This window comes from Melanerpes formicivorus, unplaced genomic scaffold (assembly GCF_026170545.1).
Source record: "Melanerpes formicivorus ecotype bairdi unplaced genomic scaffold, bMelFor1.0.p_v2 SCAF_50, whole genome shotgun sequence".
NCBI lineage: Eukaryota > Metazoa > Chordata > Aves > Piciformes > Picidae > Melanerpes > Melanerpes formicivorus.
This window is the reverse complement of record NW_027142402.1, coordinates 3001040-3017682: the sequence shown is the minus strand read 5'-3', so window position 1 is coordinate 3017682 and position 16643 is coordinate 3001040. Positions and strand designations below refer to the sequence as shown.

Sequence of the window (16643 nt, the reverse complement as noted above, 5' to 3'; positions counted from 1 at the left end):
CCGGGCTCCCACCTATTCTGGGGAAGGCGAGGCCTGATGTGCTGAGTCACGGCAGGGTTCCCAGAAATGACGTTGGCTCCGCTCCCCTCGCGCGGGCAAGGCGAAGGCAGCGTCCCCCTGCGCACGCAGCAGATGTTCCTGCTCCTGCCAGCACGCCCAGGATGCCTTTAATAACATGTGGGAAGTTATCTCCCACAATTTCCTTTGCATATGCAAGCCTGTGTCAGAGCCCTAGGAAGGAATTCGTTTTTGGTGCAGCAGCCTGTCTTGAACGCATCAAGAGATTATAACAGGGAATTTAACAATGCTTAGATGGCTCCTAGGATATTATTTCTGAGGATGCTTCCGCACTGAGGCTTAAAATCTCATCTTGGGAATGATGTCACCTTTCTCGCTGCAGTACAGAATGAAGTCCTGCAAGATGGTTAACAGCCCCTCTTCCCAGTGTCTTATTCACAACCAGCAGAACTGGGGCTGGTGGACTGGTGTCACCTACACTGGACACAAGCTCCCAAAAAAATTCAGCTACAAGAACCAAGCCTCATGAATGTGAAAGCAGCTGCTGCTTGGTAAGGACACTCATGCAAATAACTGCCTGTGCAATGCTGTATTACACTGCACACAGACAATCTGAGAAAACCAAAATGATGCAATTAGGTAGGAAGAAAGGGGTGTGGGGAACACTGGTGCTTGCCCTGTGTTTCACCTGGATATGAGGTCAGGATATTGCTAAGGTAGGCACCTGGGCACAGAGGCTTGGGTATACTCCCAAATCCGGTGATTTAGACACAACCTAAATGGCTAGAAGGCAGCAAAACAAATCCATGGAAGGAGATGGGGCTGAAGGAATGTTCTCTAATAATTAATAATGGGTCTGAAAGGAAACTGAGGATTATGTGAACTGATAAACTGGAAGTAGATTCCCCAGCACAGATTTCCCAAGCCAAAACAAGCTAGCTGGTGCTCCCTTCCAGCCTATACTACAGAGTGCAGATTAGGCATCACCCCTAGTGTTTGTTTGGCAGCAATGGATTTTTCCCTTCACTAAGACCAGTAGGTTGCTCTTTTAACACCTTCTGAAGTAGACTAGAAAAGCTTATGACTTGAATGAGAGATGCTGAAGGCCACTACCACTGTGTTATAGCAGTCCTATTCAAAATGGAAAAGGAAAAAATGCCACAACATGCATGAGAGTTTCAGAGTAAAAAGATTATGCAGCACTTTCAAGCTTCTTCACAGCTGGAAAAAACAAGGATAGGTGATATTTGCATAAACAAGAGTGACTTTCCGCTCTGAAGAAACGCAAAATCACTTGCCCCTACTGCAAGAAGCAGAAGTATTCCTTTACACAATCAAGCACTGATCTGTTCCAGAAGACAGAGCCAAGAGAAGAGCTATGCATCTCCCCTGCTTTCTCTCTCTCTACCTAAATACAAAGCAGCCAGGCATTTATTTACTCATCTTAGCTCGCCCCACAGGCTCTGGTGGTGCCTGGCAGCGGACAGAAGTTGCCCCCTGCACTCAGAGAGCTCTGAAGCAGGAAGTGACCCAGCTTCTCAGCTGTACTCATTTAGTGATCTGCTTACTGCCACAACATGGTGCTGTTTTTTCCTGCTTACCCGCCAAAAGTATTTTCTGTTCGCATTCTTGGGAACTGTATCGCTGGTATAGATCTCTCCTATCAGGGGTCCGAAGCGCGTTCCTTTTGGGATGTACTCTTTGCTTATAACTCCAGTGACCTACAAGAAGAGCAGCACAGGATCAGTTCCTTGCCAGGAGAAATCAAAAAGTCTTCCTTCCTCTCCCCTGTCCCCCGAATTTAACAAGGGAAAGAAATCAGTGAAGGAAATTTCTTTGTGGCGGTTCAGGACAGGAGAGAGAAATTAACAACCGTGCTGGGTAGGACACGACCAGCATCTTACCAGACACACAGAAGCCACAGCTGAAAGCTGCCTGGAAAATGTACTCTGTGAAGATACACTTTTTATAAGGAGAAACAGCAAGTGAAATGTACAGAGGCTGTCAAACACCTTCTGAAATTATTTCTCCTGTCAGAGGCAACTCCCACAAGTCTAGCTCCAGCAAACAAAAACAGCCAACAGCTCTCAATTGCTTCACTGCTACAGAGTTCACTTTTCTAGTAAGTTAGGAACTGGAATGACTGCTCCTCCACATCAAAATGAAACCTCCCTCTTTCCCCCCACCCCATCATCTTTGCTCTATCCCCATCCTGATAGCTAAAAGAAGAACAAAAGAAAAGAAAGAGACCTACAATTGTCTCAGCAGCAGACAGTGGCATACCAAACAGAATATGAGATGGCTGTGGGACATGTACTCACAGATCACCCTCCTTTATAAAAAGGAGGCAGCAGTTCCGGTAACATGTCAAGTGGGTTTGGTCAAAAAGGCGTGAGGGTTTTGATGAAAATGCTCCACTATGCGAGGTCTAAGAAATGTACTCTGCTTCTGCTGCTTCCTTCTTGACAGTAATTATACCCAAAAAAAAGTCACTGACCACAAATCAGGAAGCAATTCATCATTATTCAGAAGAACGTGCCTTGGAGTAACCCTTTGCAAAACACTGCTGAGTTATTGGTTTTGTCTCTCTCTGTTCCTCACACATCTTCTTCAAGTCGATGTGTCCAAACAATGTTAGGAAACCAACAGTTTTGTAAACCCAAACCCCCAAGCCTTTGCAAGACTAATCCTGCTGCACAGATAGTGGGTGGGGGGAGATGATAAAAAGCCCATTAATTTGGTATCAGAACCAAACTCTCATGGCAGGTTCTATTACTCCTGTCTCCTCGCCACTTGTCTTTTTGCTCACCAGCACTTCAGAACCAGACAGGAGTGGCAGAAGTGGTTGACCAACATAAAGAGTTGAGATTACGGCTGTCTGTACCCCACAAGGAACTGACCTTCTTACCAAAGCAGCTTAGCACTCAGCAGACCTTGCAGAGAGCTCACTTCAAGGAGTATTTCTTTTTCCTAATAGTCCCTTGCAGCAAAGGACAGTAAAAACCCTGGGCTGTAGAGAGCGCTTCATAAATTAGCTAAGCCTTGTGAGTTTCTTGTGCTACATTTTCTTCTGTGGTGTCATCCTTGGTGTGAGAGAGGGAGGGGGAGAGAGAAATAGCTGCCTGTGTGCTGGTCAAGATTAAAAATCCCAGTAAACAACTAATGCCTACCATAATTCGTATGTTAAATGTCAAAATACAGGGGAGAGATAACAGCTATGGAATCGAGGAGGTAATCCACCCGGAAACGGATTGCTGAGTGTATGTGGTGGCTGTTTGTGCTTGCCTGTGTTTCAACATGTGTTTCAGCACACTACCAAAAAACATTATTCAACATCATCAGTAGAGGTAGTTAAATGCTCCATTGATCTGTGCATCTGGACTGAAAAGAGAGAAAAGGGACTTCCAGAAAACTTCCTACACCTACCACAAGCTGAAACAAGCTCAGTGGCTCAGTTTTATTTTTGTCTTGCTTATACATTTCTCAGAGAGAGCTGAAAAAGGCAGATGTTCTTCTCATCTTCCCCATATATCTTGATTTACATCCAACTGCCCTCTCATGAAAAGTTCACAACCAAGCTACCAGCATACCCTACCAGCTTTACTGCATGGGAGCCTGAGGTTTTTTTTCACAGTTTTAAAATATCTTGGCCTTAATTAAGATGACTTTAATGCAATTCTCAGAATCTCTAGAAATCACTCCTTGAACCAGTCAATTTGAAACACTCGCTGAACTGGTGTCTCTGACACAGCAGATACTTCTTGGTGTTCACCTTACTTTTGCTTCTCCCCTGGCACAGCTGAACACGAAGTCAATTTCTCACCCTGCACCCACAAGGTTATTTTGCAGAGGATGTTCTGCACATCCATGTGTGCCAGCACTGAAGTTTTGCTAAACCACACCGAGGCCGACCTTTAACCGAGGGTGCCTTTCTGGTCAGCTCTTTTGGCCCCCGTTGTGCCCCCCGCAAGTTCAGCTGCGGTGGTGGAGGAGGGGTAGCCACGTCCAGAGTGGAGGGAAAGCCATCTCCGGGCTGCCGAGGAGCTGTCTCGGGGCAGCATTTCAGACTTGTGTCCACCAGGTGTCCTTCAGCACATAGCTGCCTCTCGGCGATGAGCCCTTCCCGAAGAGAGAACCGCGGGGGACCGTGCCCTGAGCTCGCTGCCCGCTGATAATAGCCCATTCAGTGGCCGTGTGCAGCCTTCTGGGTCAGACCCGTGCCCTGCAGGAGCAAGGCGCTGTTTCGGACCCGTTTACTCTCTACAGACCCCTACCTGCTTTCCCTTCCCAGCTCCAACTTCCAGCCCACTCGCAGCGGGCCGGCTGACACATTTTCCCTGTCTGGAAAGCAGCGTTTCCAGGACAAGAGAACTGAGCCGGCAGCCTGCAGCCCCAAGGACGGCTCCCGGCACTGCACGCAGCGGCGGCTGCCGCCGAACCCGGGCCGAGTTCATGCAGCTGGACTGAGCCGGGACGGAGCCGGCCGGCGAGCGGGGAGCAGCCGCGACCTGCAGGCGCTGCAGCGGCGCTGCCCGGCCCGGGGAGCCCGGCGGGGGGAGCCCGGGGCCGGGAGCAGCCCGGGACGGCGGCGGCCCTGGAACTGACCAGGGTCCTAATGCGGCGCCGGGGGCCGGAAGGCGGGAGCGGGGCGGCGGGAACGGGCAGGGCTGGAGCCCGCCGGGCCGGGAGCGGGGCACGTCCCGCCCTGCCCGCTGCCCCCGGACAGCAGGCGGATGGGCTCCAGGCCCAGAGCCGACATCAAAAGGCACTGTGGAAGAGGCGCGCTCTGTCAAGCTGTGTTCGGAGAGAGGGCACCGGGTGTCAAGGCCGACCCCTCCTCATGCATTTTGCAACGAGACCACTGCTTCTAGAAAAAGCCAGCAACCAAACCCCAGCGAAGACACCCATCTTGGCTTCAGTGAAACAACAGGACTCTCCAAAAGCAAACAGGGAAGCTCATCCAGTGTCCTGCAGTAACACTGATTTTTGTGTTTTCTTTTTAACTACTAGCTCTACTTGTGTAAGCCCAGACAAATTTTACCCAGCTTTCTACAAGAGATGCCATGAAACAAAATGCTTTCAGAGTTCTTCCTGGAGGACCACAAATTAAAAAATACAATAAAAGCAATACGGGAAAGCAAGAGTCTGAGGTCAGACACATGCCCTCCCTAACAGCTTGAAATCACTGCTCTCATCAAAACCACTGATTCAGGGTCTGTCTCTAAGAAACAGCCTTATCAGAGAAATGCAACAAGTAAAGGCTTCGCTGAGACATGCTTCTGTCAAGCTCCCGGACCAGGATGAGGCACTAAGTAATACACAAGACAGCAGAATAACTGGCACTGTCTATCAAGGTCTGTTTGGGCTTTAAAGACTGAGAGCAAGAGGGGAAAATATTGGTTTGGAAGATCTGTATGAAAAAGATCATACACACATTGCCCTTCTGGAGCATGCTCTTGGCACTGGCTTTTCATCATTTTTTGTTGTTGCTGTCAGTTGCTAAAACTGGCAGAGAAATCAATAAATGACTTCGTGGAAGTCAGGCAGCCTAAGATGTTACGAGCAGTAGTAATTCATGTTTTTTGAAATGCTGACACACATTGTGAACTCACAATGAAAAATGTGTCCCTCAGAAAAAAAAAAATTCCCGATTGAGATCCAAGAATAAACAAGAGTGTGACGTGTCAGGGACTCTCTGGCAAATTCAATAAACCTTTAAAGAGGAGCCACTCGATTCGCAAAGCGTGCAAGGGGAAAGACGCACAAAAAGCAACCCTCCCCAAACAACAGCAGTTGTACTTCCTCCCTTCCAAGCAGGCACGCAGTACTTTTCCTACTCCAAGTTGGAGATACAACACTAATCGTGACAGCACCAGGGATTCATGATCTAATCATGACAGTATTAGCATTTCACAAGCGATGTATTATATATGTTTTTGTCAATAAACTGACTCAGCATTTAAGACTCTCGGCCAGACAAAGCTACATGAAGACAGCTCACATCTGAAACCCACTGGCAAACACGTACGTTGACATCCCCCAAAGCCTTACCTCACCCTTTTGCAAGTGAAAAAATTCCCCCCACACTCCCCTCTCCTGCCCCGTTTTGCTGGCAGGACTCCGGTGGTTTTCCATGAAGTCAAAACCAGAATCATGTTCTTTTACTGACCCCACAAACACTGATGTGCAAGAGCAACTCACACCCAGCCCTGACCCCTCTGAACAAAACCAAACTTGGAAAGTAGCAGAAAGAAAAGCTAAGGTATGACAAAAGAAGTTGATAGAATGTAAGTGGATTACACCATTGACAAGTACTTCAGCTAGCAGACAAGTGGCAAATGAGTGACCTGCCTGTACAGTCACAGGACTGTAGCTTTCACAGAAGGTGGGGGGGAAAAGGCATCATATTTACCCTTTCTTTCAGAGCTACCTTAGAAACACTCAGAGTTTGAAAGTTCCTATTGCTCCTCATGGTAGGTACTACTCAGAACAAATAAAAGACTGAGGGAAACTCTGGAGAACAAAAGGAGGATGTCCTATATTCAGACTCCCACTAGCAGGGAGCTGCACAGGTCACATTTTACAAGGAAGAACCAGGAATCTTTCAACAACTTCTCTCTCTCTCCACACCTCTTACACAGACATGGCAGCAATCCTTCTATCCTGATTCACTGACCTGAGCTATAGCACAAAGAAATTACACCTCGGTGTTTCCAAACAGCACAGGGAATTTTGAAAGCTCCTCGGCCGTCTCCTGCCGCGGCAGCAAGACTAAACAGGGGCAGACAGAGCCAGCAGCCTAAGCAGCCAATCAGTCACCCGAGCTGTCGTGCTGCAAGCTCATCCTTCAAGCAAGAAATCCTCCCAAATCACGCAGTGGAGCTGCAGCTCCATCTCCCCGTCTCAGCCAAAGTAAGCCCTATCTAACAATGCAACACAAAACAAGGGTTCACACCTTTTTTTTTCCTCCAGAGTGAGTTTTTTCTCTGCCAAAGTTCTGCAGGGCAGGGCAGGGCAGATGGGAAGAGAAAAGTGATTTTAAGGAGAATTTAGCTTTAACCTCTTACCAAACCTACTAGGCACTTTATCATGTGCTGCCAAGCTAAATTCCACGGTGCCAATACCCTCCAGCGGGGGGTCCGGCCCGATTTCTGTACGCAGGATTAAACAAGCACCTCCTTTGGAAGAAAATATTTGATAGGCACAGATGAGTGTACCTCTTCTTTTCAGCTCTGTGGTCAGTGTGTTTAGCCAAAGCAGCAGCACAGGTAATAGCTGCTATACCACAAGTCTCAGCACAAGGAGAAATGAAGGGTTGTCCCTTGGGTTATTACCCCGCCGAACATCACACCTAGCTATAATAGCTACTCTATATGAAGGAGTAAACACAAAACCAAATTGCTCATCCGGGCTCATTTCTTTCCAGCCCTTCTGAAACAACAACAAAGAATGTACCCACTCCAGGGACAAGGATAGGACAGACTCGCATGGTGAGCTACCAGTGAAGATACTGTCCCAGATAAACAACAGTTAATTTAAGCCTCAGCCACTCTTCTGTCAAGCTTGTTACAGTTCTACCATCACTTCCTTAGCTGACCCGCTGGAGTTTTAAAGAATTTAGGAAGCTGGGAACACAGCAACCTCACAAAAAGAATAAAGCAATTTCATAACCAAAGGGAAAACAAAAAGAAATAATTAAGCACATTTCCAGGAATTTGTTGGTTTGTTGGTTTTTTGGGGGTTTGTTTTTGTTTTTTAATCCCCTCTACTTTTTTCTTTTTAAGCTATTTATTGGACAAGGGAGGCACTTTAATCTCTGAGCCAGAGGCAATGAATGGTCCTGGCAAGGAGCAGTCTAGAAATTGGCACAGAGAACTACCCCACAGTTTAAATATGCTTATTCAGATGCTGTTCAAATTGTGTGAAAATTTAACTATTTGTAAATTGGTACAGAACCAGTTTCAGGGACAGGCTGGCTGAGATTCCCAGTGAAGATATTCCATGACAGATGACCAGCTCACAGTTTCTTAGAAGAGATATTAGGATCCCAGCTCACAAGCCAGCAGGCAGCATTTGGTGGTGGTGGTGGGGTGTGTGTGCATGGTAAAGAAGGGAAGCCAGGGTGAGCACACACTTTCCAAAGCGCTGTGATTTGGCTTGTCTGACTCCAACCTTCCCCAGAGCATTGCCGCTTACCTCTTTGCAGTTAGATGCATATTTGAAAGTCAAGTTCCTTGGCAAGGAAGCCTCTGCCTGAGTTAGGGTGCCTCCGTCGGCACTGGGATCCAGCGGGTGGTCGTTTACAATGTATGTGCACTTCTCTTCAAAATCAGCTTCCGTCCACAGAGTCATGTCAGCATCCTCCATGTCCATTTTCATTGTCCACTCTCTCCCTTTCACCAGATTCTTGAAACTCACAGCGTCCGAGCTACACTGTGTAGCAGCCTGGAAAATAAGAAAACAGCCTTTAATCCTCATTGTCCTTCAGTGTTGTGGTTTCCGTTGAGACAGCGTGACTAATACTGCAGTCTGTGACACTTTAAAAGCGTACGCAGGATAGTTGGTACAGTTGAGTAATAGCCAAAAAGCAGTGTAAACGAAGCTGCTCTGACTGAAGCAGCGCCTGAGAACGCCGGCCTCAGTAATAACTAGGAGCAAACAAAAACAAAGAAGGGGTGGGGGGGAAATCCCTAGGCTGACAGAACCTTTACCTTTTTCAGACCCTTTCCTTAATGCCTCAGAGGGGAAAAAAGTATTCCATGCTGAAGAAAACGTGGGGTCATGGCCGTGAGACCACTTAGTTGCTTGTGGAAAAGCTGCCTCTCAGAAGTGTCACAAACAAGGAGAGGAAGAGGAAAGGAGCTGCTGTCTGCGTCTGAATGAAGCTAAAAATGGAAAGCGCATGTTGGAAGAGCGGAACCCAGCCTTGCCTCTTCCAAATGGGGAAGCCTGAACTTTCCCACCGGCTTTCAACACACAAACAACTTTCAAAACAACCTGGCCCCCCCCGCCTCCTCCTGACGTCCCCTTATCCTTTGGCATGGAAGGCTGAGAAAGCCGACATCCTGCCAGCATCACCGCAGCAGTAACAGCACTGTACAAAGCACTGTAACACTTTCGCGGGGGGAGGAGGGGAAAGGGGGAAGAAAAAAAAAATAAGGAGCAGGGCAAATAAAGAAAATAATAGAAGTTTTTTTCTGTGCCTTCTGATTGTGATGATACCTCCGATAATGACTATCGCAAAGCGCTGGATAGGAGCCTCGCAGGACAAGTCCACCAAGTTCTTCAGCCCCTCTATCTACCCAGGACAGAAGCACTGCCATCAAACCTATCCCCGAACAGGTACTAAGAAGTCAGGTTCTTTCCTTAAAGTTCTTTAGCAACCAAATCCTGTGCCTACGCCGGTAGCTGGGAATGACCTTCAAGCCCGGCGTAAAATCCCTTCACTTTTTTAGCCTTTCCGACAGGCAGCTGCTGCGAAGTTCACAGCCCTGCTCCGGGAACGACGAAGCACGAAGAGTGGAAGAGCGCGATGTTCCGAGGAAGAGGTTAAAGGCTGAGCGACTCCGGGTCACGGGGAGATCCCCGCTGCCCACCCCGGGACTGCCCGTGCGGCGCTGGAGAGGCACGGCCGGGCCGGAGGCACGGAGGCAGCGGCACACGGCAGGGCTCGCGGCCAGCCCCCGCGCCCTGCCCCGACAGCAGCCGGAGCCAGCGGGGCAATAGCTCCTGACTCCTGGCATTAAAAGGAGGAGAGGAGAGTCACAGCGAAACTCGGGGCACGGGGTGACAGTTGCGCGGCGGAGCGAAAAGGGTTAACGCCGATCACAGGAGCAGCCCCGGCTCGGGAGAGGCGACGAGGAAACTTGCGCTCCTTTCCCCAGGCGCCGGTGCCGGCGCGGCCGGCGGAGGGCGAGCAGGAAAAAAACCGCCGGGGAGGTGCGGGGTGAGGCGGGGAGCAAGGGGGGGGATGAGGGGAGGCATCGCGCTCCTTACCGGGGCAGAATCCGCGCGCGTTTCCACACCGAAGCCCACCGTCGGCGGCAAACCTGGCTCATCTCTACCGAGTAAACATTTCCCCTTCCTTCCAGCGGCCGGGTCCCCGGGAGACTGACTCACACCTCCAGTCGCCGCTCCCCTCCGCTCCTCCCCTGCTGTCAGACACAGGTGCTGCGCTGCCGCCCGCCCGCCCTCTTCTCTGCTCTTGCCGCCGGGGAACGCTGGGGGGCCGCCTGCCACAGCGCCGCGCGCTGCCCGCTCGCGCGCAGCCCGCGCGCGGCTCGCGCTCCACGCACCGGCCCCTCCCCTCTTCCCTCTCCCCTCTTCTCTCCCCACAGGGCGGGAGCCGGGGCTGGCTCTACCTGAAGCCCCTGCCCTGCCCATGACCAACCCCCAGAGGCTTTCTGGGGGTAGTTTGGTCCTCGGTGGTTTTGTTTTGTACTGTGGGGGTTTTATTATTATTATCATTAAACGGTGAGGGTTTTTTTTTTGCCTTCCCCTCTTCTCTCCCCACAGGGCAGGAGCTGGGACTGGCTCTAGCTTTACCTGAGTCCCCTCCTGCCCTAGCCCTACTCACCCCACAGGGGCTTTCTGTTTGTTTGCTCTGATTGGGATGTTGCTGTTTGTTAAAAAGAAAAGGGAAAAAAAAAAGGTTAAAAAAAAAAAAAAAGAGAGAGGGCTGTGCAATTATTCTTTTTAATACTTTTTTTCATGCCCTCTCCTCCCCACAGTGCAGGAGCTGGAGCTGGCTCTCCCTGACACCCCTGCCCTGCCTCCATCCAACCCGAAGGAGCATTTGGGGTTGGTTTTATTTTTTGCTGTGTTTTGTTTTATTATTTATTTTTTAAGTTATTATTACTAACATTTGTATTTTTTCACCCCCTCCCCACAGGGCAGGAGCTGGGGCTGGCTCTACCTGAGGACCCTACCCTGCCCCTATCCAACCCACAGAGGGCTTTTGGGTTTGGGTTTTCTTAAAATACTAAGATTTTTTGTCATGCCCTGTTGACCAAGGTGCCCTGCAACCAGGCAGGAGAAGTCTCGCCACATGCAAGACAGCTTTTACCAGAAAGCTGGTTTTCTTGCCATTTTAAGCACCAGAGAACAACACGTGCCCACTTTCATTTCCCACCACCCCCACCCCAATTTGACTAGACATAAAAATAACAACTAAAAGGATTCTCAGGTTCCAGAGCATAGATTAAAACCCGATTTCAAGTGCTTCCTCCCAAACCTTAAATGTGCAGTACTATCTGATCTGACCAGTTGGGGGGTTTCACAGTCCTGATTTCATCCCCTTTCAGACTTCTCTGCCTAATCAGCGCTTGTAAAACGAGTTGGGAAAAACATTTGTTTCTTCCTTTAAATAAAGTCTTCCCCCATCCCTCAGCACCAGTAGGGAAGCTCACACAAGTAGAGTAGGGCTAATATTCTCGGCATCAGGGCAGGCAGTATTTCCTAACCCATGGCAAGCAAGCAAGAGCTGATCCCATGCAGGGCGCTGTAAGGGGCCGGCGGGCAGCATTCTGGTGATGGGGGCAGGATTGGTACAGCAATCAGCAGACCCCGGACCCAATTTTTTTCTCCTCCAATCCCAGTCAGCGTGCTGACTGAAGGAAGGACATCCTGTGATGATGGCATACAATGTCCTGTTTGTTTATTATTAAGAGCATTCCTGCTTCTCATTACAAAACAACCAGATGCCTTACTTCCTTCAGCAGTGGTCCTGTCTCTTCAGTGAGGCGTCCTCAGGCTCAGAGAGGAACAGGGATGCACAACTCCATTTATAGCCATCTACAACCCAGTGTGAACGCTAAGCTGCTCCACTGTGAGGCAGCTCTACTACTTTTCCTCCTCCTCACACTTCTGCAAAAGCATTTCTCATCGCTTTCCCAGCGCTTTACGTGGCAGCTAGTTTCACATTCTCTCCTAAACACGGAGGCACGTAAATTCTGTGGGTGACCAGGGCACTAAGTGTTTCTTCACAGGAAAAAGGAAGAAAGAGGGAAAATAAAAATAAAAGCGTGCCTTATGCAACCGGCTGCCTGCGTCTCTCTGATGGGCTAACAGATCCCTTTCCCTTAACCTACTCCTCCTCCCTCTGGTGAAAAGACCTGTGGAAGGGATTACTTGCCATTTTTGGTGCGTGGTGCTGAGAATAGCAGATCTCTGTAAAGACCTTCCGTATGTGCTAGCCCAGGAGGGCTGGCTCCTGGCCGCAGGCATAAGTAGGGCAACTGCTAGCTAGTGAGTGTCCTGGCTTAACTTCCACCACAGGGTAATTCCACAAGAGAGCTGGCCCGAGCACGGGGCTGAAGGATATAAATGTAATTGGATATATCCAGTAAAACCCAGGCACATCCAAAATGAGGTCTAGGAAGGCTCTGAAGTAGGAAGAACCATTCATTAAAGGAGAGAAATCCGGCCTACTTGATTGGGTTAATTAGCTGATGCTGAGTCACACCGCATAGAACAGAAAAACAATGTAGTCATACTGAAGGTGATTATTTTACTGAAAAATAGTCTCACTCTGAGAGGCAGCTGTTTCAGAGCTTTTCACTTCCCTGTTAGCTTGAAAGAAAAGAAAAATAAATAAATAAAAATAAAAGGGAGAGGGCCAAGGAGAAAAAGAAAAGGGGTGGTGGGTGGTGTTAACGTGTTTCCTTCAGGGGTTGATCTTAATATGAAGGAGAGTTGGGAGAAAAGTAAATCTGCCTTTCAAGGAACTGAGAATGCTTTTGGGCTGGAGAAGAGGAGGGAACAGAGATTAGATCAGACCAGATGAAGTAAAGTATTCATCAGGACAACAGGAGGATGCCAACATCCCAGGTAGAGCAGAGCCTGGGGGGCTAAGCACAGCCTATGAAGCCTATGGACTGCAAATATCTCCATGGCATGCTCCCAGGCTACCCTGATGTGAGCTCCAGGGTCTCAGCAAAGCTGAGGCCAGGAGCAGGGATTTCACTGACACACAGGTCTAGCCTAACAGCGCCTGATCTGGAATAAAACCAAGTTTTTATCAGGGAAGAAGAGACAGAAGCACATTGTTAAGAACATGTACTAAAGTAAGAATCACAAAGGAAACTCCGCCATTAAAGAAATACATAGACTGACCTCCTGACCTTCCTCCTTAATAGAGAAACATAAAAAGACACCCTGCTCAGCCAGAAGTTTTCTGCTCTTTTATAGAAATCTTTCATACCAGTAGCTGCTATTGTCTGGAATGTGCAATCTCAACTTGTTGTTCATTTCAAAAAGAACAGTTTTAGTCACATTTTCATTTTTTCCTTCTCGCTCATAGAAAACCTCAATTACTGTATTAATCAGCATTTCTCAGGCAGCTCTCTCTGCAGCAGCTTTCAGCCTGACAACAAATCATGAATGGCCCTAACAGCTCTGATCTCAGAAATCCCCATCCATTTCCTTTGATGCTATCACCACTTCAGCTCAACAACAAGCCTGCGCCACTCAGCCTCAGCTGCTGCTGCTGTTCTCCCTGTGCCTGCTGTAGTTGTAAGGGGAAGAAGGAGGGAAGGGAGCTGGCTCTAATAGATGAAACTTCTTTAGAAAGTTGGAGGGGAGATAAAATGCACACAAGAGATTAAAGCAGAGTCTCATTTTCACATCCTCCCCTTACCCTTACCCAAACAAGGTCAGTGGCAGATTAACCACATCAAGAGTAACTACCAGACCCACCCCCATTTCCCACTTCCTGCATGTAGGCATCCTTGTGCTGGTAAACATTTGGGGACCAGTTGTGGTCATTACACTCGGGGAAGGTACATGATGTAGTTGCACGACTGCACATCTTTTATAAGCCAACTGAGAAATCAGACTCAAAGAGGAACCTACTTTCAAGTTCTGCTGAGATACACTCATGTTTTGGGGCCACAGTTCTGAAAATGTGGTTGCTGTCAGATTCAAGGAAAAGAGAGAGACCCAGCAAGCTCTGTGACTGTACAACAGGAAAAGTTAGAGGCTTCTTCCCACAGACTGGCCTGACCTCTGCGAAACACAGCCTATAGGCTTCAGATACCATCTCGGAGCCTTTGTATGCCCTAGACAGCTTCACCATGGTATTGCCTATAAAGAGAGAAATTAAAATTGCACTTGAATCTACATGAAGGTTTTTGCAAGGGCATTTGGGGTGGTGTATGTTGTAGCCAGGAGGCTTTTGAATTAGCACATGCAGCTTTCAGGGACTGCCTTTAATTACAGAGCACCCTGGTCATTGCCTCCTAGCACTTCCAAATGCCTTTACGTTTATTTTCGTCTCAGCTGTGTAATACCAAGAGCAGATCTTCTGGCTGCACTCTCAGCTACTGCCTAGTGCAAGCCTTAACAACTCTTTTGATTTCTGTTGTTTCATCCTCTCAAAAATGTTTCCTTAAAAAGAGAAAAGAAGAGACAAACTGAAATACCATAGCCCTTTTGGGTTCCAGCTAGGCCTTCTTAAAATACTGCTCTGATGACTTATGAATAAGCCAAAACAAGCCTCCTCCAATGAAAAAAAAGGCCATTCTTGCAGCACACAAGCAAGAACTAAGCTTCATCCATTTCCTCTTGTTGAGGCTCAAGTCTGAGAAGAAGATGAAGCTGTCTGGGCCTGCTATTAGGAGGACAAGAAGTCACCCTGAGAAGTTTGGCTTCTCATCACTGCAAATGCATCTGAGAAAGACAAGCTAATCTGAAGCCACTCACTCATTTCCCAGGAAGCTGGGCTGGAGGTACTGAGCATCAGCATCATCAAAAGCTTTGTCATTGGACTTCTTTTCATTGTGGGAAAAATCAGAAGACTTCAGGGTCTGGCCTAAATGTAAGCAGCCATCTCCTTGTCTCTTACAAGAAGGGAAATGCCACTCGGCAAAGATCACACATGTTTCCCTCTTGGCTACCACCAGCCTTCTCATCCCACTTCTGAGAAACACTGATCTTGGGCAAGGTTGGGATGATAGCCAGAAGCCCATACAACAATGCTTCTGTTGTCTTTGCATGTTTCTACTAGCCCACGTTTATACTGGACAAGAAAACCTGAGCAGGAAAATCAACCTTCCACATCCCAAACATGGACTTTTGAATGTCCTGTCCACAACAACTGAGTTAGAGGGAAAAAAAGAATTAAGAGGTCAGCCCATTCCAATCTTATTGGTGACAGAGGACTGGGAAAAAAAAGGGTTTGCTTTGGGAAATTTCCCTTTAAACCAGGCTGACTTCCAGATTTCTATGGAGGAGAGATGGGACAGTACACATGTATTAGAAGGCTCACTCTGCTGAATGTTTTAAAGACATCAGCTCCTCAACAAACTGACAACGAGCTGAAACAATGAAGCCACCTCAGAATTAATTGCATTAATTCAACTTTCATGCCTCTTATCAACCTGGTAGTTGTGACACTTTTTGGGGTATCCTCTCCCCTGCATGCCTGGCATGAGCCACAGTAAAACCCCAGGCTCTGTTCCTGCACAACTCGACTTTCATATCAGATACTCTGCAGGCTGCCCAATCTCATGGAGCTGACAAAGACAGCAGAAGGAAGGTGAGATCCATGGGTGGAACCACACCACTTTTCTCAGACAAAGAACCGGCCAGGGAGTGTGTTTCAAAAGAGATTAACAAAAGCAACAGCTCCACGCCGTGACAAAGCCCATTCGCTGGGAATGAAAATATTTACCCACAGATTATCACAGATCCAGCAACGCCACTACTGTGCATTTAGGAGCTAAGGATTCCCAACAGTGACTGGCAGAGCTCCCTGGGGAATCTGGCAGGGGCAGGCTGAAGGACCACTTTTTCAGCTTCTAAGAGTACAGTTGTCATTTCCCCACCTTTCCTACCCCAGGGTGGTGAAATAACAGTCTTTTCATACCTGTGTGTTGGCTGGGGGAGGGAAGAATTCCTCTGCTATTAAACACAACTTCTCATTAAATAGTTGACACCTTATCCTTCTTTAAATGTTGTAATGTTTACTTTGCAAAACCCGGGAAAGCTTTTAAAATAAAGATAGCAGAGAGATTCCTAAGCCGGGTGTCCTTGCTTATCTGCTCTTTATCAACTCGCCATTGTTTCTGGAGGAGCTCGTTGGGGAAGGTGGAGCAAAGGGGGTTAATGTTCAATAGGTATCTATCAGTTCCCCTGAAGGAATAGCGCTGCTGACAGAAGAGCAACACTGGGCTCTCAGCTACTTCCTGCAGAATGTGACAAACCAGGAGGGGAAAAAAAATGAGGGCTGCAGCTACTTCCCCCCCCCCCCCCCCCCCCCCTTTCTTTTTTCTTTCCTTATTTTCTTTCCCTCCCTCTCCCAAAACAACTAGTTTTAAGAAAGACATTGTCCTTAAGAGAGATAATCCCACAATAGAGAGTCCATTAGAGGTATTAAAGCATTGGCAGTGCCTGATCTACAAGAAGGGCTCTGTCCTGACAATAGACAATTAAAGCTGATAAATCTGCACTACTTGTTGCCGTTCTAATTCCTCGTAATTGTATGCTACTTGTCCCTGCCTCCTGCGTCCAGGGATGAAGCATGCTTCTTTAATCTTCAGAGTACCTGACCTAGTTCCTATGTGGTCTTTTCAGGACCTGTTTTCTTCCCATCTGGACTTCTTCCCTCCTACTCTCCTTTCCTGCTT

The 16643-nt window shown here is 48.1% G+C and overlaps 1 protein-coding gene across 6 annotated transcripts in view; it reads right to left on the bottom strand.

Moving 5' to 3' along the window:
• The window catches only part of PRDM1 (PR/SET domain 1), a 101618-nt gene that overhangs the window by 14771 nt on the left and 70204 nt on the right, over positions 1-16643 (bottom strand). For 3 of the 6 annotated variants that reach the window (XM_068160467.1, XM_068160465.1, XM_068160464.1), the window contains 2 exons: positions 8215-8463; positions 1620-1739 (listed from right to left, as the gene is read on the bottom strand). In XM_068160467.1, the coding sequence (XP_068016568.1) occupies positions 1620-1739; positions 8215-8397 (303 nt within the window). In that variant the 5' untranslated portion in view covers positions 8398-8463. Of the gene's footprint in view, positions 1-1619; positions 1740-2272; positions 3274-8214; positions 8497-10014; positions 10093-16643 lie in introns of those variants that run through there. The other 3 variants (XM_068160463.1, XM_068160462.1, XM_068160466.1) reach the window with 3 other exon arrangements.